Source organism: Notolabrus celidotus, chromosome 1 (assembly GCF_009762535.1).
Source record: "Notolabrus celidotus isolate fNotCel1 chromosome 1, fNotCel1.pri, whole genome shotgun sequence".
Lineage (NCBI taxonomy): Eukaryota > Metazoa > Chordata > Actinopteri > Labriformes > Labridae > Notolabrus > Notolabrus celidotus.
In genome coordinates, this window is record NC_048272.1 from 2225152 (window position 1) to 2248502 (window position 23351).

Consider the following 23351-nt stretch of genomic DNA (forward strand, 5'->3'; position numbering starts at 1 on the left):
CTCCTGAAGCTTTTTGCTCTTTACTCCATCTGGGAATAAGAATTGAAAGCTCTCCATGTCATTACACTCCTATATTTATTTATTTATTTATTTATTTTTATATATTTTATACAATGTATTTATTGTTATATACAATTTATTTATTTATTTTCTGCTAATATTATAACATATGTGTATATATATATATATATATATATATATATATATATATATATATATATTAGGGGTGCAACGATACACAAAATCCACGGTTTGGTTCGGTTTGATACAGAAAAAGAGAAATTTCCATGCCTTATTTTTTTACTTGTAGTTGATTGAAATTACCAACATTTGTTTCAGCTCAAAAGCACAGTTTTTAAATTAAATATATCAGGGGCAGCTATACCTGACACATGTTCTGCTGTGCATGGGGAGGTTGCGTGTGTGTGTCTGTCTGTCTGTCTGTGTGCGATGCAGAGGAGATGGTGAACGCACCACCATGTAGAGACAGAAATGACATCCCGTCATGTAAATAAGATAAATAACATAAGGCTATTTAGTCTGTTAAATAAAAGAACAAGGTATAGACCTGATTATGAGAGAGGTAACCTTAAATCACTTCTACTTTGACTTCCAAGGGGGGGCGGGACCCGGCGGGTGCGCCCCCGATATAACGTCAGGGGAAACACTGTTTGGTATCAGGCTGAAGTCTTACACAGCATGCAGTATAAGACCACAAGTAATCCATATACACACACTTTAAAAACACATCACCCAGTCTAGCATCACTACAGGACCACGGAACAACTCTGCTCTGCAACCAAAGGGGACAGTAGTGCTTCCCTCTCGGCCGCGCGCTCATACAGACACAGACGTGAACATATGTTAAATTGACATAGTTAACATAGTTAAAGGTGACATATCATGCAAAATCGACTATTTAATGGTTCTCTACCTGAAATATGTGTCCCTGGCATGTCTACAAACCCCCCCGAAAATGAAAAGAATCCATTCTGCCCCTGTTCTGATTTCTCCACCTTTCTGTAAATGTGTGCTGAAACGAGCCGTTTCAGTTTTCAGTGTTTTTCATACGTCACAACGCCATCCGGTCTGTAACAGTAAGTCACAGCTCGGAGCTTGTTCAGCCCATAGACTGTATAAAATACAACTCAACCCCTCCTCTGTTTTTCATTACCTGCACACGTGTGCTAACAAGGAGCTTAGGAGGGAGGCATGCTAGTTGTAGGCTGTCTTAATAAACACAAAGGTCGGTTTTACTCCCCACGTCTGCAGATTTGAAGATCTAGTGGATGATTTTTATTTTCCATGGAAAAGTGCTAGCGCTGGTTAGCATAGCCACATAGCTACATGTTTTGTAGCTGTGTACCAAGACACACGTCGACATGCTGACAAATAAAACAACAAGAAACACTAAATCTGTGACCAATGGTTCAGAAAGGTCCTGCTGCAGGCGCCTCTCCATCAGGATCAGATTCTGGATCAGATTCAGAGGGTTGAAGTAACACGGGTCTGTGAGCAGCCGTGTATATTCAGCCAACATGTAAACATTAGATCAACGTGCTGGAGAGCCGAGGCCACATCCACTTCCTGAAGGGGCGTGGTCAGAGAGCTCATTCTCATTTAAAGGCACAGACACAGAAAACAGCCTGTTCTGAGCAGGGCTGAAAAAGGGGTTTACAGGCAGGCCAAAATCTGATTTCAAAGTGTTTTTTTTGAGCATAAACTTTAAAGACATGTTTTGAGGACCTCTTAGACCAATATATTTTGATGAAAAAAGTGTAATATGTCACCTTTTAAAACAAACATGACCAGCTAGGACTGAATGAATGTGGGAGGAGCGCACAGTTCAGTGGACCTGCGCTCCACAATGCAGCCCGGAGGAGTCAGAGCAGATCCACTAAACTTTCAGCTCAGAGCTCAGAGATTTTTAAAATCTTTTTTACCTTTTATTTGTCATTTTCCTGTCTGTTTTACAACCTTTGGGGTGTCGTGTGGTTTGGGGGGATGTTGGGGATCTACATGTTTGTGTTTGTACGTGTACATTTCTGTTCTAAATTAAGAAAAAAATATAAATGAAGTTTTAAACAAAAGAAATGTATCCAGTTGTTGCCTTGTGATATGCAATATGAATATTTTGTTTTAGGTAATGCACTACTTGGGTCAGTACATCATGGGGAAGCAACTGTATGACAAACAGAGGCAGCACATAGTCCACTGTCAGGATGACCCTTTGGGAGAGCTGCTGGAGGTGGAGAGTTTCTCTGTTAAAAACCCAAGGTATTTTTCCTAAGGATAAATAGATAACTGATAACTGATATGGTGAATGTATACATTTGCAATAAATGACTATTTCTTATCTATTATTCTCATTTTACAGCCCGGTGTATGAAATGCTCAAGAAATACTTAGTTGTGTTGGGTTGTTCTGGTAAGTAACGCTTTCATTTAATGCCTTACACATTCTTTATGTGATAACATGTAATGTCAAGGGGATTATGGAAGTGCTAGTGATGTATGAATTTAGCCTAAATGGTTGGTGAATTGGATGTATGTTGTATCTTGAGAATAAATTGTGTCTTTATCTCCTCCCCTATGTGTTTGCATTATAAACATTGTCTGTTTTAAAGCAAGGATCTTTGGGAACATGGTATATTCCCGTTATATTCCCTCTTATTTTCTTAATTCAGTTTCTTATATCTTATCTTATATCTTATCTTATATCTTATATCTTATATCATGCATTGTGAGTGCTTGTGATAGTCTGCATATATTCTAGGGATGCAGGGAGCAGAAGAAGATCCCTGTTTCCCAGCTTGTCCTACAGACACACAGGAAGAAGGCCTTAGTGCGAGAGTGTGTTGTGCCATTATTAAAGGGTGGGGTTGTCCTTTTTCTGTTACTATGTCTCATCCTAAATGCAGACGCTGCAGAGAATCTTTCTGTGGGCCGTGAATGTGTAGAGGGCGGAGTGGAGGATCGTGGTCAGGTAAAGCTGAATATGGTGCTCAGGAGAAACAGAGACCCCAACCTTTCTTACCTCATTATGCACAACATGCATGAAAGCAGTAGGACTAATCTTAAAAAAACACTCACAGGCTTTTAGTCAGTGTTTCAAATTTACTGATCAGTGTTTCATCAAGACTATTAGACCTTAGTGTCGCTCTATTTCCCCAAAAACTGTAACTGATAAGGTGAGCTGCCGTCTGCTTGTGTGTAATGAGGAGAGGAGGTAAGGGGCAGCTGTCTCCGTTGGTGTGTATTTGTACAGAGTGGCACCGTCTCTGTACAACCTCGTCCTTGGGGGGGGTCTGGTGGTGTAACAACAATCAGTTGTGGTCCACCAGCACCACCCAATGGATGGGGAGGCAGAGTCACCCTCTCTGTCAGTATCAGAGTTCTCTTCTCTGCTTTGGACTGGAGGATCGGAGCTCCAGATCCAGATCCAGATCCAACAGTAACCCTAAGCCCCTTTACCCATCCCCGTGTTCCTTATCCCGTTTTCCAATTCCCTCCTACAATCCTTCTTACAGCACCCAGTGAGGGCTCACTTTGATGCACTCATTCTGAGCCCAGTCTTAACTATTAAGGCACAGGGGTTACTGTAGTTCAAGTGCTGTTTGTTATAAACTCGCTCTGGGTTGCTGCCAAATTTAACCCTTTACTTCAAATTCTTCTTTTTAAAAAAGCACAATCAGCTGAGTTAAATAGAAATCAACAAAAGGGATCAGATGCTCTTTTTTTTCCCTTTCCCACTAAATGTATTCTATTGTGTATTTAAGGGCATTTATCTTGTGCAGTATATTTCTGTACATCATATCTTAGAAAATGGGATTTCCTCATTCTTTGATTTTACTATTTTACAAATTTAAACACTCCTGGATTTATCTTTGACTCTTTAAAGTAATCATTGTACTAATTAGTATTCTGGCTTTCCTACCTGTCCTCTCTAAATCTGTCTTCATGATTTTAATCCTCACTTGGCATCGGTGGCCTTTTTTATCTCTTAAATTCACTTTGACATCCCTCCCCACTGGCCCTTACCCTTATTGCCCATCCCCTTGTTCCCTGAACCACTCCATACACAGAGGCCATCTTGATCTTGAAAAGGAGCTGCGAGTCCTCCAAGTACCCAGTTCTTGCTCTGTGTTCTAATTTATGTCCCTCCTCCCCCCCCCGTGTAGATGTGCGGAGGTGTGGTTAAAGCAGGTCTGGAGGCTGGCAATCTCGGGCCTCACCTGCAGACCCCCTCCCAGAGACGACCTCGGGAGCCAGATGATGGTAGGAAAACATTCTATTATATGTTCATTACCGGGGTCTGGCGAAGACATGCTAAAACGCTGGGTTTTAATGGTTTGATACCTCTTCAGACTCCCTTGAAGGCCTGCCACGGTCAGCCTGCAAACGGCCCAAACTGGATGTCACTCTGGACGAGTGGGATCTCTCTGGCCTGCCCTGGTGGTTCCTGGGTAACCTCCGTAGTAATTACAGCCGTAGGAGTAATGGCTCCACGGACATTCACACTAACCAAGTAAGAAGTAAATTCATTAATAGATTCAAAGACACAAAAGATGGCAATACTTGTTGAAAATGGCACAACATGGAGTGTAACAGTGTTGGTCTGACTGATGTGTTAGCTGTCTCCTGCACAGGAGGAGGACACAGCCATCGTGTCAGACACCACCGATGACCTCTGGTTTCTGACGGAGGGCGAGAGTGAACAAGTGAGCGTGGAGATGAAAGAAGCTGCTCTGGAGGAAGGGAGCGGAGGAGAGGGGGAGGCTCCACCTTATGATGATGATGGGGGAGGGAAGGAGGAGAAAGCAGATCGAGAGGTGGGAGTTCGTTTCAGTCTTGAAGTGTTTCTGGTCTGGAAGCATTAAAAATAACTACATCAAGTTGATTGTGATGAAAACTAATATATTGACGAGAGGGTGATTTAATTAACATTTTGATTGAATGCCTTATTTTCCTTTTGCAGATGCAGGAGGAGCCTGATGAAGACTCACAGTGTCTGAGTGATGACACAGATATAGAGATCTCTACACAGGTTTGTGTTTTTCTCTCACTTAAAGGGATATTTCAGTTTTTTTTGAAGTGGGGTCGTATGAGTTACAGTACACTATTGCTCCTGTTAGCCACAATGAGTGCCGGTGAGCTCTTCCCCTTTAATGAGAAAATTCCCAGAGGACCGGCAGGTAAGCTAGGCTACAATTCTCTGCAGACGGGGCCTCCTATTTCATGTAATTTCTCCAAAGTTAAGAAAATATGGTCCAGGAACTCATCACGGTGCAAATGCATGCACCAGTAGAAAAAATGGGAGCTCTTCAGTTTGCCGTCAGAAACCCTCTTTGTTTTGGGACTATTTTCAGACGCACCTCACAGACCGGTGTTCTTCCGCTGCATGAGCACGGATACACACCGATCAGCTGTTTAGATCAACAAGCACGTAGCAGGATCAAGTAGCGGTATCGGTCTTTAGAGTGAATTAAACTCACTTTTCTGCACATTTAAAAGATGGGACGTACCTGTCTTTATCCCGGCTGTTCAAACAAGCAAACCTCCTGTAAGGCAGGGAACTCTGGATGATGAGTGATGCAGACTGGAGCCGTATGTGAGCCGCTGGTATCCTCTGATTCAGAAAGGTCCTGAAGTATTGTTGTCACTAAGTCCCTCTCCTGACAGCAGAAGCTCTCTGGGTTTGTTGGCATGGGCTCACAGTTTACACACCGGCACCACCAGGTAACGTGGGATCTCTCCTGCTCACTTGTTAGCACAGAACTTTCTCCCCTCTCTTCTTCTTCGTTGGTACGTTGGGTCTGCATCTGGAGTTCTTCCTCAGTAAACTCTGGTTCATAGAGGGATCCTCTTGTGTTCACAGTAAACGGCATGTCATCGTCGCTGTCAGAATCACTCATTTCTGCAGTTTGTAGTTTTTGTTCTTCAAAGTGTTTACTGCTAAAAATGCTACGTGCTTGTTGATCCAAACAGCTGATCGGCGTGTATCCGTGCTCATGCAGTGGAAGAACACCGGTCTGTGAGGTGCGTCTGAAAATAGTGCCAAAACAAAACAAAGGGGGTTTCTGACGGCAAACTGAAGAGCTCCAATTTTTTCTACTGGTCCATGCATTTGCACCATGATGAGTTCATGGACCATATTTTCTCAACTTTAGTGAAATGACACAAAATCGGTGACTCCATCTGCAGAGAATTGTAGCCTAGCTTACCTGCTGGTCCTCTGAGAATTTTCTCATTAAAGGGGAAGAGCTCACCGGCACTCATTGTGGCTGACAGGAGCACTAATGTACTGTAACTCATACAACCCCACTTCAAAAAGCTGTAATACCTCTTTAATGTCGTTTTCCACTAAAAGTTGAGGTCAAATGCACTGACGTGTGATTTATTCTTTTCCCCACCACCAGGACGCGTGGCAGTGCACAGAGTGCAGGAAATATAACACACCACTGCAGAAGTACTGTGTTCGCTGCTGGGCCCTACGTAAGAACTGGTATAAAGATGTCCCCCGACTTGCCCACTCCCTTTCTGTCCCTGACATCCCAGCATGCAGCTCTCTCACCACCCACGACGAGGAAGATGACAGTGACACAGGCATCGATGTTCCAGACTGCAGCAGGACAGTGTCTGACCCCGTCATCCTGCCCTCCCACTCCACAGCTGATCGACCTCTACCCACCATGCTCACAGGAAAAGGCAAAGGGCCATGGCCCTCCAACTTCCTGAAGGACGACCAGCTGTCAGGAGGAGAGAGTCAAGAGAACCTGGGCATGGAGGTTGAAGAAGTGAGACCAGAGGCGCTCTTAGAGCCTTGTAAGCTCTGTCGAGTGCGTCCACGCAATGGAAATATAATCCACGGACGTACAGCTCACCTGCTAACCTGTTTTCAATGTGCAAGAAGGCTGCACAAGTTCCAGGCTCCCTGTCCAGGATGTGGAAAGATTATTCAAAAAGTTATTAAGATATTCATCCTCTAAAAAAAGCACATGCACATCTATCAGGCTCGTAGGACTAAAACAAGAAAATATGCAACCTACGATTTCAAACCCACTCAGATTTACAGCTGCATCGACTCTGGTACACACTCTCTGCTGGTAGAAACACACATCAAACACGCACCTTAGCCCCACTAACTTCCAGAAATACACACAAAGTATAGCACTTGGTGACGCTTGCTTTTTGGTTGCATGTTGTATTTTGCATCGCACTGCCTCTGAAGTATTTTTAGAAGAAACAGGAGAGCTGGTTATTACCAACTGTTTGTTTTGGTGCCACATATGAGGGACATACAAATGCAGAAGTATTTATTTATTTATTAAAGGAACATGCAGTAGCTCACAGGTTTCATGAAGGCTTGATTTTTTTTATTTTGTCAGGCTGTGACATTCAGTGGTCTCTGCTGTGACTTTTTCTTTGAATGGTGCCATTTCAAGTACTTGCATTGCTTGCCTTACTTCTGTTAGTTTTGTTTTCCTTCTCCCTAGATTCACTTCAGTTATCAGCATCTGGACAAAAATGGAAATGAGTGGGCATGTAAGTGTGAGATCATTCCTCAAGCATCTCTTAGGTCCTCTTTTTTTTTTTATCCCTTTTATAGAAGTTCCGCTTTGAGGTATGAAGACAAAAATTGAAGGAAGGAAAGTTAAAAAAAAAAAGTCTTTCTTTGTAAACAATTGCAGCTCCATGGAAGAATCTTCTAAAAAAAGTTTCTGTTAAAAATGTGTTCTCAGCATTAGTGAATGTACTTTAAAAAAACAAACATGGTGACTTAAGTCCTGTTTCTCTTAACCTAATCTTTTAAAATGTCCAATTGAATATAGCCTGCTTGAAAATGCAAAGCTGAAGTATTTACTGTAAGTTTCTCTTGGAGCAGGGATTTGACTCTAACATGTTCAATTATTACAGTTCGAAGCATATAATAATTAAGAGTTCTGCCTGCAGTAAGTTATGTAAAACAGTATATTAGGATAATGTTTGTTTTCATCAGATGTGGTCCTCAAACTTCTTCCTCAACTAATGACAAGTTTCTGTATATTTAGTGTTTTAATTTATTACTGAATGTGTAAATCATTAAGATGATCACCTTTAAGAGGCTGTATTTGTTACAGAGCCTACATGTTTAATTTTCTTCTTGCCTTGTTTTATTAAGAGATAAAAAAAAGTCTATAAGAAAATAGGCTAAGTTACCAAATGTACCTTCAGTGAAAATGAATGCATACTACTTATTTGGAGTTGGGAGTTTGTTTTAAGCGTTACACTGCCATGTAATGACCCTTAATTTTAATTTGTATACCACACGTTTATTTTGATGGTTTTGCTTTATTTGTAAATTGTATCGCTGGACCATGTAAATACTATTTACTCTGAGTGTGTGAGATGACTACAAGTTCAGTATGCTCCACGGTGCTGTCAAGGAAGATATTCAGTGACAGTTAGCATTTAACTATTGGCTCTACTTAGCATAGAGGGAATATCCAAGTTCTGTGATCTGCTCTTTAACTTGCGCTTAATCTTTCCTGCCAGCAGATGGTGAGAAGTCTCAATATTGTATCTGGTGCCCACAGAGTATGTACAGTACCAGTAATAAAGTGTAATAAATATATAGAGCATGTCTTCTGTCGTGACTATGACCAGCACTGAGCTGGTGTGAGAGCTAAATTAGCTATATATATATATTAAAAAAAGAATGTAGCCTATTGTATTCATCACAATTGTTGTGCATTGGGAAACTTTCTCTGGAGACTGACCTCATGAAAATGACTAAGTTCATATTATATCATTGACACAGGCTCAGAATGACTTAATTGCTGCAATGATTGACAATAAGACCATAATGTGTTTGAACATGGTACAGCTAATATAGTTGGGTTGTTTTTTTTTATACTTGTCATGAAATAAAATAAGTTTTGTAAAGCATTAAAGAGTTTGGAGTTAATTGTCTCATTTCTCAAGTTTTGAGAATGACACAAATATTACATTTTCACAAAGTCTGCTGCTTCAGGGTTTTTAGGTGTTTTTGTCAGATGTTTCTATGGTATAATGAAATACAATTAGAAGCATTTCATAAGTATCAAAAGCTTTTATTGAGAATTACACAGAATTCATGCAATAAGTCAATATTTGCAGTGTTGACCCTTCTTTTTCAAGACCTCTGCAATTCTCCCTGGCATGCTGTCAATCAACTTCTGGACCAAATCCTGACTGATGGCAGTCCATTCTTGCATAATCAATGCTTGGAGTTTGTCAGAATTTGTGGGTTTTTGATTGTCCACCCGCCTCTTGAGGATTGACCACAAGTTCTCAATGGGATTAAGATCTGGGGAGTTTCCTGGCCAAGGGCCCAAAATCTTAATGTTTTGTTCCCCGAGCCATTTTGTTATGACTTTTGCTTTATGGCAAGGTGCTCCATCATGCTGGAAAAGGCATTCTTCATCACCAAACTGCCTTTGGATGGTTGGGAGAAGTTGCTCTAGGAGGACGTTCTGGTACCATTCTTTATTCATGGCTGTGTTTTTAGGCAAGATTGTGAGAGAGCCCACTCCCTTGACCGAAAAGCAACCCCACACATGAATGGTCTCAGGAGGCTTCACTGTTGGCAAGAGACAGGACTGATGGTAGCGCTCACCTCGTCTTCTCCGAACAAGCCTTCCTCCAGATGCCCCAAACAATCGGAAAGGGGATTCATCAGAGAAAATGACTTTACCCCAGTCCTCAGCAGTCCAGTCCCTGTACCTTCTGCAGAATATCAGTCTGTCCCTGATGTTTTTACTGGAGAGAAGTGGCTTCTCTGCTGCCCTCCTTGACACCAGGCCTTCCTCCAAAAGTCTTTGCCTCACTATGCGTGCAGATGCACTCACACCTGCCTGCTGCCATTCCTGAGCAAGCTCTGCACTGGTGGTGGCCCGATCCCGCAGCTGTAACACCTTCAGGAGACGGTCCTGGCGCTTGCTGGACTTTCTTGAGCGCCCTGGAGACTGTTTGGCAACAATTGAACCTCTCCCCTTGAAGTTCTTGATAATTCGATAGACGGTTGACTGAGGTGCAATCTTACTCGCTGCTATAAACTTCCCTGTTAGGCCCTTTTTGTGCAATGCAATGATGGCTGCACGTGTTTCCTTGCAGGTAACCATGGCTAACAGATGAGGAACAATGGTGTCATGCACCATCTTCCTTTTAAAGTGTCCAGTCACTCAATCATGACAGATTGATCACCAGCCTTGTCCTCATCAACACCCACACCTGTGTTAATGTGTGTGACACCTGTGTGTCATTGAAATTATGTTAGCTGGTCCTTTTGTGGCAGGGCTGAAATGCAGTGGAAATGTGTTTTTGGTGATAAAGTTCATTTTCAAGGCAAAGAGGAACTTTGCAATTAATTGTAGTTGAGCTGATCACTCCTCATAACATTCTGGAGTATATGCAAATTGCCATTATAAAAACTGAAACAGCAGACTTTGTGAAAAATAATAGTTCTGTCATTCTCAAAACTTTTGGCCATGACTGTAGTTGATGTACAGTGCCCACTGGGGAGGAGTGTTGGTGCAGTGTGTGTGTGTGTGTTTTGGTTGTAGAATAAGTCATTGTTTGACAGGCCAGCTGTCGTGTGTCCTCTCCTTGACTGAGCTCCAGCACCTGCAACTCTCCTCTGCTTACTCACTCTTCTCTTACTTGTGTTCGCCTTATTTTTGGCCTATTTCAGAAGTGGGACTGACACCCTACCCTTCACAGTTTACATTGCTGTATCACTGCAATCTTTCGTGTGCATTAATACTGCAACTATGTTACCCCAGGGTGCTGTTAAGATGATGATAAGTCATTAGGGAATATTCCTGGAGCAGGGAAAGTCCCCTGTGAAGTTCTGTATCATCTGAAATCATACAAGCATCCACTCAAGCAGTTGTGCCCAAACTTTTTTCAAGGAGGGCCACATTTGATGTTGTCAGAATACCTCAGGGCCAGTGGCTCCTACTGAGACTTAGGAATCATAAAAGTCATATATGAAATTTCTATTTAATAACAATTATTTCAATTTTTTTCTCAATAAATCACTAACTAGGTAGTCCTCAGTTCTCCACAAGCCATATAAACTGTATATTCTTTTGGAGGAAAATGTTTTTCATTAGGGTCGGGCAATGTGGGAAAAATATTGAATCATTATTTTTCTATGGCAGGAGCCCTGTGATAGGTTGGCGACCTGTCCAGGGTGTACCCTGCCTTCCGCCTGAAGGCAGGGTCCTATTTACTGTCCTCTACATAAAAAAAAAGATAAAGGCTATAGCATTTACTTAATTTAAGAATATTTTTTTACATACTGAGAAAATAAATCTCATATTTTTGTATTTCTATCAAGAAAAATGCACTTGTTATTAGTTAAAATACACTATTTTAAAGGTATTTCTGGGTTCAGTGAGGTTAGATATTTTTACTTGTTTTGGAAAGTCTTGACAAGCCAAATTTTCTTGTTCTGTTGGCAGATCATTTTGCTTAGTTTAAGTAATATACTATACTCCCAATTTTTGTATCTATTTTTTCTTGTTTTTGAAGGCTGACTTTTTGCAGTGTGAGATGAGAGGTGGGAAAGCAGAGAAGTGAAAATACAGGGAACAAACTTAAAGGTGACATATCATGCAAAATTGACTTTTTAATGGTTCTCTACCTGAAATATGTGTCCCTGTCTACAAACCCCCCGAGAATGAAAAAAATCCCTTCTGCCCCTGTTCTGATTTCTCCACCTTTCTGTAAATGTGTGTGAAACCAGCCGTTTCAGACTTCCGTGTTTTTGTTACGTAACAACAATATCCGGTCTGTCACTGAGTCAGAGCTCGGAGCTTGTTCAGCCCATAGACTGTATAAAATAATACTGGATCCCTCCTCCTATTTTCATTACCAGCACAAATGTGTGCTAACAAGGAGCTTAGGAGGGAGGCATGCTAGTTGTAGGCTGTCTTAATAAACACAAAGGTCGGTTTTACTCCCCACGTCTGCAGATTTGAAGATATAGTGGATGATTTTTATTTGTCATGGATAAGTGCTAGCGCTAATTAGCATAGCTACATAGCTATATGTTCATAGCTGTAGCTGTAGCTGTAGCTGTGTACCAAGACACACGTCGACATACTGACAAATAAAACAACAAGAAACACTAAATCTGTGACCAATCCTTCATAAAAGGTCCTGCTGCCTTTCTGGCAGAGGTCGGTTTTACTCCCCACGTCTGCAGATTTGAAGATCTAGTGGATGATTTTTATTTATCATGGATAAGTGCTAACGCTAGTTAGCATAGCCACATAGCTACATGTTCGTAGCTGTGTACCAAGACACACGTCTACATACTGATAAATAAAACAACAAGAAACACTAAATCTGTGACCAATCCTTCAGAAAGGTCCTGCTACAGGCGCCTCTCCGCCAGGATCAGATTCAGAGGAGAGCCGAGGGCACATCCACTTCCGGAGGGGGTGTGGTCAGAGGGAAAACAGAGTGTTCTGATGAGGAATGAAGTAGAGGACTTTTCAGGCGTGCCAAAATCTGATTTCAAAGTGTTTTTTGAGCATAAACTTTAAAGAAATGTTTTGGGGACCTCTTAGACCAATATATATTGATGAAAAAAGCGTGATATGTCCCCTTTAATACAGTGTGGGCTCAAATAGGACTGGCTGGAAAACAAAAAAACATATGTTACTGTCTACACCAGGGGTGTCAAACATGCGGCCCGCGGGCCAAAACCGGCCCGCCAAAGGTTCAAATCCGGCCCGCGGAACCACTTTGCAAAGTGAAGAAATTACAGAGAACACATTAACTGGAATTTTTCAGTGAAAGTAACTACTATTTCAGATTTGTCCTCTGGGGGGTCACATAAAATCATAGGAGTAAAGCAAAACCTGAACAATGCTTTTTTTCTTAAAGTGAGAAGATAGATTACTTGCTATTTGCAAAATTCAGTTGAGATCAGGCGGCAACCTCTGGTCTATAAAATATGAGTCCAATGTGGAAGTGCTAAAAACTGCAGTTCATTGAGGATCCGCTTGAGGCTGGCTCAAGACGATCTTTACAGTAGAAATAAACATGTTTACAGCCTGGTACAAAAGACCAGTGTAGTCTGGATAGCTCATTTCTCTATCGGCACACACTGTAGGGGTTGAGTTTTTTACTAATGCAGCAATTTGGAAGATTTTTTTTAAAATTTTATTTAACCTTTATTTAACCAGATAGGTCCCATTGAGATCAAGACCTCATTTTCAAGGGCAACCTGGCCAAGAGGTCAGCAGCACATGTCAGAATAAATGGCACAACTCAACAACATGGAACATATATGCAGACAGTATGTAGAAGCAAACAATAATAATTTAAAAAGTGAAACTTATTTTCAAGTAAAGTGCAGTTTGTGAATATAAAACAGCATTTTAAAAACACAGGCACTGTTCTGGGGTCTTTCTTTCATTTAAGATAGACTTAAAGGTGTCCAGAGAGATGAGATCCGACAGATTCAAGTCCTTCTGGAGTTTATTCCAAGCAGTAGGAGCAGCAAAACTGAACGCTCTCTTACCAAACTCTGTCCGAACACGGGGAACACACATCCGCAAGGTGTCGCAGGAGCGCAAGGCATTGAGATTATGAGTCTTCCAATGAGAGGCACAGCTGACTTGACTGACAGGCGGGAACACTGTAGTTGTTGGCTAGTCAACCAGCCTCTTTACATCACAATATCTTGACAGCAGTCGAGCAGCATATTTTATACAGTCTGTGGTGCTGACTGAGTGAACCAGAAGCTGAAAAGCGTTTTGTTTTTTTCAGGACTTTTTTTCTCAAAGTGATAAAATAAATGACTTGCTGTTTGCATAATCTGATTGTGATTCATAAAGATTTTTTTGGGCACTATAAGATGATCCACTAACTACTAACACTAGCACTACACCCCTGCATACAAACTGTTCATGCTGGAGCTGAGGGGTCCAAAATAGTCAACTTTACCTTCTTCATTATTAGAATCTATCTGTTCTTTTGCAGTAAACATTAAATTCGGTGTCAGGTGAATGGATAACTTGTGTGTTTGGTGTGTTCGCAGCAGGTCTCAGTGCTTAAAGAGCAAAAGCCCACTGTGAGACTCATCATGGCAAAAAAGACCATACAAACATATTATGTTATGATTTTGCTGGTCCGGCCCACTTCAGATCAATTTGGGCTGTGTGTGGCCCCTGAACTGAAATGAGTTTGACACCCTTGGTCTACACTGTGAAATAAATTGTTGAGTTTAATGTGATTTATAACAGTAAGGCAAGATACTTTTAAGACGTTGAAGTGAGAGAAAATGTAGCTTCATCAAAGATGTGTCTTGAGTAAAATTAGACTGTATGAGTAATATCAGGAGATGAAGTTGAAAGAATTAAAACTAAAAGATAAAAACATTTTGACAGTTATTCTCTACAATGTTATAGGCTATACCACCTGCCTTATATTGTGCCCCCCCTCCCCCTCTCATCAGCTCAGTGCCAAAACTCATGGACTCCCCTAGACTCAAAGTGCTATGGTATTTGGCACCAAGACATTAGCAGCTGATCCTTTAAATCCTCAAAGTTGTGAGGCTGGGGCTCCACTGATCAGACTTGGTTATCCAGCACATCCCACAGATGCTTGATTGGACTGAGATCTGGGGAATTCGAGGGACAAGTCAACACCCCAAACTTGTTGGCCACCTTCTTCTGTATATTTCTCTGTGGTCCAGTTCTGTTTATCATGTGTCCAGTGTAGTTGCGTCAGCATTGACAACCCTGACCAGCCTGCAGCTACACAGCCCCACACACACACACACAACAAACTGTGATGCTCTGTGTTCTGACACCTTCCTATCAGAACCAGCATGGACTAGCTCCTCTGTTGAATCAGACCACACACACATCATCAATGAGCTTTGGCCACCCATGACCCTGTCACTAATTCACCAGTTTTCCTTACTTGGACCTCTTTTGGAAGGTAATGACTTCTGCAGACCGGGAACTGACCACAAGAGCTGTAATTTTGAGAGTTGCTCTGACTCAGTGAAACCAACCATCACAGTTTGATCCTTGACAAAGTTGGTCACCCATTTTTCCTTCTTCGATCACATCGACTCAAAGGACAAAATGTTGACCTGCTGCCCAACATAACCCAACCTGAGTCATTCATATTAACTTAAAGGTGACATATCACGCTTTTTTCATCAATATCTATTGGTCTAAGAGGTCCCCAAAACATGTCTTTAAAGTTTATGCTCAAAAAAACACTTTGAAATCAGATTTTGGCATGCCTGAAAACCCCTCTTCTTCAGTCCTCCTCAGAACACTCTGTTTTCTCTCTGACCACGCCCCCTCAGGAAGTGGATGTGCCCTCGGCTCTCCGGCACGTTGATCTAATGTTTACATGTTGGCTGAATATACACGGCTGCTCAGAGATCACGTTACTTCAACCCTCTGAATCTGATCCAGAATCTGATCCTGACAGAGAGGCGCCTGCAGCAGGACCTTTCTGAAGGATTGGTCACAGATTTAGTGTTTCTTGTTGTTTTATTTATCAGTATGTCGACGTGTGTCTTGGTACACAGCTACCAACATGTAGCTATGTGGCTATGCTAACTAGCGCTAGCACTTATCCATGATAAATAAAAATCATCCACTAGATCTTCAAATCTGCAGGCCTGGGGAGTAAAATCGACCTCTACCAGAAAGGCAGCGGGACCTTTCTGAAGGATTGGTCACAGATTTAGTGTTTCTTGTTGTTTTATTTGTCAGTATGTCGACGTGTGTCTTGGTACACAGCTACAGCTACAGCTGTAGCTACAGCTATAGCTACAGCTATATAGCTGTAGCTGTAGCTCTAGCTACGAACATGTAGCTATGTGGCTATGCTAATTAGCGCTAGCACTTTTCCATGACAAATAAAAATCATCCACTAGATCTTCAAATCTGCAGACGTGGGGAGTAAAACTGACCTTTGTATTTATAAATACAGCTTACAACTAGCATGCCTCCCTCCTAACCTTGTTAGCACACATGTGTGCAGGGAATGAAAAACAGAGGAGGAGTTGAGTATTATTTTATACAGTCTATGGGCTGAATAAGCTCTGAGCTCTGACTCTGTGACAGACCGGATATTGTTGTTACGTAACAAAAACACGGAAGTCTGAAACGGCTCGTTTTAGACACATTTACAGAAAGGTGGAGAAATCAAAACAGGGACAGAATGGATTTTTTTAATTCTCGGGGGGTTTGTAGACATGCCAGGGACACATATTTCAGGTAAAGAACCATTAAAAAGTCCATTTTGCATGATATGTCACCTTTAACCTCAGTGATCATAAAGATGGCTGATTGGTGTGAATCTTACCAATGTCAATCTATTTTGCTGAGATTTTAACTAATTTTTAGCCATTTTGGGCTGCAACTAATTAATTTTTTTATTATATTTAATTGAATTGAATTGAATTGAATTGAATTTGAGTTTATTTGAACATTTGTGTGCCTCAATGTAAATATGCAGGAGTTAGCACAATAGCTAAACTTCCTCCATAGTCCTAAGGCAGGTAGTCACATAAAACATAGAACAACAAGTTTTAAAACTACAGGATGTCACAAGGCAGTTATCAGGACACTACAGGAACTGACTTACAAACAGATTTTACATGCAAAACGTTTGTGACATTAAAGAAACAGGATGGAAGGTGAGGCCAAAGCCCCCAGGAACAGGCATCAAGTCTGAAAACAGATTATTCATGAGTACATGACTGGTTTGTTTTCAATGTTTAAGTGTTTTTTTAAAGGTACCATAGTTCTCAATCTCCCTAATGTGTGCTGGTAGTTTGTTCCAGGACTGTGTGCCTCTGACAGACACTACCATATGGCTGAATTTGGTTTTTCATCTCAGTACATCACAGTCCCCTCTAGTTTGTGCTCTAGGATTTATCATATTGTGTTTTTTTTAAATAAATTTGAGCAATGATGGAGGGGCAGGGACTTTAAAAACAAGACAGATGTCAGTGTAGGTTTGAAAATGTTCAATGTTTAAAATATTATACTTCCTGACTAAATTGCAATAATGGAAGTTGAGAGGTTTCCTGTCTAAAATTTTGACAGTCTTCTTAAAGAGAGACTTGGTGGGTTGTAAAGTGCTGGCTGTTGTGTGTGACCAAGTTGCAAAACAATAGGTTTTATGAGAAAATATCCTGCGTGCATATAAGATAAGATAAGATAAGATAAGATAAGATAAGATAAGATAAGATAAGATATTACTTAATTGATCCCTGGGGGGAAAATTCAGTTGTTACAGCAAGAAGTTTCAATAAGTAAAATAAAATAAAATAAAAAAATAAAAAATAAAATAAAATAAAATGAAATAAAATAAAATAATAAAATAATAAAAAATAAAATAAAATAAAATACAATAAAATAGAATAAAATAGAATAAAATAATAAAAAATAATAAAAAATAAAATAAAATAAAATGAAATAAAATAAAATAATAAAAAATAAAATAAAATAAAATAAAATAAAATAGAATAAAATAATAAAAAATTAAATAAAATAAAAATAGATAAATAAAGCTAGAATACAATTTAGATATATACAATGTTACAATGGAATTTAGATTAAATAGAATATAGGCTTTTGCTGACCTTGAAGTAAGAAAAGGTCTTAGATGACAGAAACTTGTGAAGTTGAACATTATGATATTTGAGATTTTTTTAAAGTGTTCCTTAAAGGTGAGATTGGAGTCAAAAACTACACCAAGATACTTGGTGTATAACAATCTACCCAATGAATTGAGTCAATACTTACAGTTGTACTTTGTAAAATGTTATAATATTAATAAGATTTACAACTAATAGTCAAAACCTTTGAAGTATAAAGGATTCATTGTATTCTTACACACAGTAATTGAGGTGCTTAGCTGATCTCAAACGCTGGCAGACGTCACTAAGTATGCATGTAGGTATCTGTCTGATGTCCCTGTGATATACTCTAAAGCACTGAACGCTTCCATCAGTCAGACTAAAATGCTTCTCCTCGCTCTTCAACTAATTCAAGAATGGCACCCTGCTCTGTCCGTGGCGTCTGGCACGTCACACATTGTAGGGACAAAGAATGGCATAACACCCCCTGTGACATGGCCTCCACAGCTTGGCAGCTCCAGAATGGCGCGGCCCAGGGAGTGGTAGGGGATCTACATGTTTCCATGGCGACAGCTCCTCCATCTCAACATCCCAGAATAACTTAACACATTCTCTCTTTATCCCCTATGGCGTATGCAATACTTCCTACTGTGTAAAATAGTTAGGATGGATGCACTCTGTTAAACATTGCTCACATACTTTTGGGGTTTTTTTTTGTTTTACTGCTCTCTCTGACTTTTATACGTTTGGTTTTTTTTGTTCCTGTACTTTTAAAAGCAGCTTCATAAATACACAGAATATTTTTCTGTCCTTCCCTTGCATGCCTTTCGGATGGCAAGCCCCAGCTTGTTTACCCTCTTTTGCTTTCTTCTGGTTGTGTGTCTGGATGTTTGTAACAGTATCTGTTTGGCCAGGACTTTACTTTCTCACCCTTTGCACACACACACACACACACACACACACACACACACACACACACACACACACACACACACACACACACACACACACACACTTTCCCCTCTGTTGTGTCCGACTATTTGGTCGCTCCAGAAACCCGGACGCTAAATTTGTCCCCCTGGTGACATGGGAGAAGGTCAGTGGAGCCAGAGAAAAACAAAGATAGGAATACAGTAGAAGTGATAAAGGCAGGGAGAATTTCAGGGAGAGACACAGAAGAGACGAGCAATGACAAAGCATGGTTCATTCAATGAGAATTGAAGAGGAATCATTTTTTCTATGTACCCATAGGAAAATAAATTTAGAGAGGAGATCTCAAAAGTGTTTCATTCATGTCTCCTAAACAACAATGAGATCTGTTTGAAAGCAAAATGAGACTATAGCTTATGTCTCCTGTTTCTCATTCTTGCCTTCAGAAAAAAAGTTTCAAAAAGTCTCAGCTTAGTCTCCCTTTCAGTTCAAAAGGAGATCTGGTCCAAATCTGAAATGATTCTCAGGTATTTCTCAAGTGTTGTGACTCCTTTTGAGCTCAGGTGGAGAAATCAGGGAGCTCTCTCAATTGTCTCAATCTAACCTCATCCATTTGTTTTTGTCAGACTCAGTTTTTGTGTCTCAAAATTGAGCTCAGATGAAGCAAAGAAAGAGCCTGAGCTCATCTTTTCATGAACATTTATAGTGCCCTGCAAAATTAAGATTTCAATGTACTTGTCCACAAACTTACAATTCTCATTAAAACATTTGAACCACTTGCAAGATCAGCAATTTAGATGTGAAATGATCTCTTCTCTGACTTCACAATATGGTCCTTCCTTTACAAGTCTGTTTGGAACAAAACAACTTCACAAAGATTTAGTGGATTTGAGAGAAATTGCAAAAGATAGAGATTTCATACCAGGTATGACAGACCATTTATTTAAAATATGGTCCGCAAAAGGGCTGACCAGATTTATCCAGATTATTACAATTAAAGGGGTGGACTCTTTTGGGCACTGGTGGCCTAGTGGTCTAAGCGCCCCACATACAGAGGCTACAGTCCTCGTTGCAGGGGTCGCTGGCTCGATTCCCGGCCGGTTGACCATTTCCTGCATGTCTCCCCCCGCTCACTACTCCCCACATTTCCTGTCTCTCTTCAGCTGTCCTGTCAAATAAAGGCCAAAAATGTATTTTAAAAAAGAGAAGAATATCAGCCATTAATGAGATCTCTCATTTAAGTCTCAAATAAGACGCATGTCATGGTCTCAACTATTTCTCCTAGTGAATTTTAGGAGAAACTAATGAGAACAATTTGAAACTTGAATGAGGCTGAAGTGAGAATCTCAATTTTGTCTCCGGAGACTTAGAAGAGAAAGCCTTGAGCAGTTACATTTTCCTTGCAGGAGTAGCATGTGGTAGATGAAAGTAAAAATCTGGATTGACTGGGATCAGGGCGCAGTTTCTACAAAGCCATCCACTAAGATCTCACAACATCAGTGATACCAGTCCTCAGCCAAGATCCAGTCGTGTGTTCCTGAGGAGTTAAGCTGATTGTGGTTTACACTGACTGGGGCAACATTAAGGTGTAAACTACCTTTAAATCACACAGGATAGATTTTATGAGGGCTTACCTCTGCCCTGCCAGATACCTTTCTAAACAACCTCAGAGCCACTTAGTACTGTTGGCCTCAACAAAGGTATATGCTTGTGGGATTGACGGCCAACTGGTTGGGCATTTCTGGTATAGGCAGCAGTCAGAGGTTATTGACTTCTAGCCAATACTTCTTTTTCCATGTGATTTATTGTTTACAGCCTAATTAGCAACTTGGGGAGCAACCAAGCATTAAATCAATACTGTAAAGTGAAATTCACCCCGTTATGCCTTCATAGTAAATGCTGCCATATTTTGGTTCATTACATCCCCTGTGGGAGCTGCTGTTCATCTGTTCATAGTCTCAGTTAGTTCCCCTGTAAATAGTCAGTTTCACAGATGTGTTTATAGGAATGTCATTACGGTGGATTGCATACCACCTGACTTTGCTTTCCAGATTGTTTTTCCTGCACAATCCAAATCCTGCTGATAACTGTTGGTCAATACGGCTTATAGTCAGGGAATTTTAGCCCATAATTGGCCAATCTGGGAATAAATCCTTTACCAAAAAATTTCTTCACCAATGTCTTCATTAATGTCTCTAATAACACATATTAAAAGATTTAATCTCAACTCCTGTAGCAAAATCTGTGACAAATGTTTTAAAGGGGACATATCACGCTTTTTTCATCAATATATATTGGTCTAAGAGGTCCCCAAAACATGTCTTTAAAGTTTATGCTCAAAAAAACACTTTGAAATCTGATTTTGGCATGCCTGAAAAGTCCTCTTCTTCATTCCTCATCAGACCACTCTGTTTTCCCTCTGACCACGCCCCCTCCGGAAGTGGATGTGCCTCGGCTCTCCAGCACATTGATCTAATGTTTACATGTTGGCTGAATATACACGGCTGCTCACAGATCGCGTTACTTCAACCCTCTGAATCTGATCCTGACGGAGAGGCGCCTGTAGCAGGACCTTTCTGAACGATTGGTCATAGATTTAGTGTTTCTTGTTGTTTTATTTATCAGTATGTAGACGTGTGTCTTGGTACACAGCTACGAACATGTAGCTATGTGGCTATGCTAACTAGCGCTAGCACTTATCCATGATAAATAAAAATCATCCACTAGATCTTCAAATCTGCAGACGTGGGGAGTAAAACCGACCTTTGTGTTTATTAAGACAGCCTACAACTAGCATGCCTCCCTCCTAAGCTCCTTGTTAGCACACATTTGTGCAGGTAATGAAAAACGGGGGAGGGATTCAGTATTATTTTATACAGTCTATGGGCTGAACAAGCTCCGAGCTCTGACTCCGTGACAGACCGGATATTGTTGTTACGTAACAAAAACACGGAAGTCTGAAACGGCTCGTTTCACACACATTTACAGAAAGATGGAGAAATCAGAACAGGGGCAGAATGGATTTTTTTCATTCTCGGGGGGTTTGTAGACATGCCAGGGAAACATATTTCAGGTAGAGAACCATTAAAAACTCAATTTTGCATGATATGTCACCTTTAAGTTGGGGGTACCTGGAACCTGGAATTCTTCTATTCTATTCTTATTGGTGAAAAATTTAAAATGTTAAAATCTGCCTTCAGCAGCTTGTGAGGGGTCAAACTAGGGGTTATTTCGGATTCTGAATTCATTGCAAACAGTTATTTTGCACAAAAACCACTCCTTGGTGGAAAAATGACCACGCCCACTTTTACACAAACATTCAAAAGTAGCTCTATTTGTTTTTTCAATATCTAAAATACTAGTTAGAAAACAACACTGTCAGAAAACAATACAATGAAATATCTCAAGAGTCTTGGTCTTGGTCTTCTCCAGACTTTACATCATCATGGATAGGGTTTTAGCATGCACTGCCTGTACAACTCCTGCATGCTGAGATACACTTCACAACATTCTTCTTGCAGCTCCATCACCGGTTGCTGCAGTCCTCATCACAATTACAGCTTGTGAATTGGATGAGCTCCTTTTAGTGCTACAGGCTCTAGTGTTGGAACTGGCTCATAACTATGAACACCTTCCATTCACTTGTTTTCTCTAGGGTCCTGCATCCAGTCCTGGGTTTGGAGATTGTCATGGAGGCTTTGCAGCTGCAACTAGCAAGTTAAACCAGTTGGAGTATACTAGGCAGAGATTCAAGATTGCAAATACTGCTTCCCAATAGACAAGAATGGAGTCGACATCTCTAGTGCTTTGTACCATTGTTGAAGAAAGTGATGATCAGATAGATGATGACGTTGAGGTAGATGTCAGTCTTGAGTATTGATCATTTACAACAGGGGAGTGAAAGTGAAATACAGGGTGCTGATCAGGTGGTCACCACGGAGGTTGAGGATACAAGCTCAATCTGCAGAGTCGCTCAGTGTTGGAGACGATATAGACATGAACATTTCATTCTATGAGTTTGATTAAAGTCACCTCTCCAGCACCACCCTCAGCAGATTATCAGACAACAGCAACCTTCAAAAGGGTGAAGTTGAAGGCCCGACCACATCCAGAGATAAGTTGAAATGCATTTCTCAGACACTTAATGGATTGCAAGAGTTTACAGTTATCAGCCAGTCCAAAGACTAGATCCAATGGCTCCTGAGTAGCTATTGCAGCTTAGAAGCTATAATTGTAATGGAAACTGCAGCAACTGGTGGTGCAACTGCATGAAGAATGATATGAAGTTCTACCATTCACTCATTGTCTCTGGGGTCCAAAGACATGCTCTGAAGAAGCATCCCGTCCTGGTTTTGGAGAGAGGAGATGGATGAGCTCACTCTTGTTATGAGTTCTTGGTACTCCGGATGTGGTCGGGCCTTCAACTTCACCCTTTTTGAAGGTTGCTGTTGTCTGATAATCTGCTGAGGGTGGTGCTGGAGAGGTGACTTTAATCAAACTCATAGAATGAAATGTTCATGTCTATATTGTCTCCAACACACTGAGCAACTCTGCAGATTGAGCTTGTATCCTCAACCTCCATGGTGACCGCCTGATCAGCACTCTGTATTTCACTTTCACTCCCCTGTTGTAACTGATCAATACTCAAGACTGACATCTACCTCAACGTCATCCTGTCTGATCATCACTTTCTTCAACAATGGTACAGAGAGAGCCAGAAGCACTAGAGATGTCGACTCCATTCTTGTCACTGAGGAAGCAGTATTTGC

General features: G+C 40.8%; 1 protein-coding gene across 3 annotated transcripts in view; it reads left to right on the plus strand.

The window, feature by feature from the left end:
• The window catches only part of mdm4 (MDM4 regulator of p53), an 11206-nt gene extending 2584 nt beyond the window's left edge, over positions 1 to 8622 (plus strand). For 2 of the 3 annotated variants that reach the window (XM_034682823.1, XM_034682830.1), the window contains exons 4-11: positions 2144 to 2277; positions 2378 to 2427; positions 2921 to 2985; positions 4181 to 4277; positions 4367 to 4527; positions 4634 to 4831; positions 4978 to 5046; positions 6419 to 8622. In XM_034682823.1, coding sequence (XP_034538714.1) covers positions 2144 to 2277; positions 2378 to 2427; positions 2921 to 2985; positions 4181 to 4277; positions 4367 to 4527; positions 4634 to 4831; positions 4978 to 5046; positions 6419 to 6988 — 1344 coding nt within the window. In that variant the 3' untranslated portion in view covers positions 6989 to 8622. The remainder of the gene's footprint in view (positions 1 to 2143; positions 2278 to 2377; positions 2428 to 2920; positions 2986 to 4180; positions 4278 to 4366; positions 4528 to 4633; positions 4832 to 4977; positions 5047 to 6418) is intronic. The other variant, XM_034682839.1, reaches the window with a different exon arrangement.
• The last annotated feature ends 14729 nt before the right edge of the window (positions 8623 to 23351 follow it).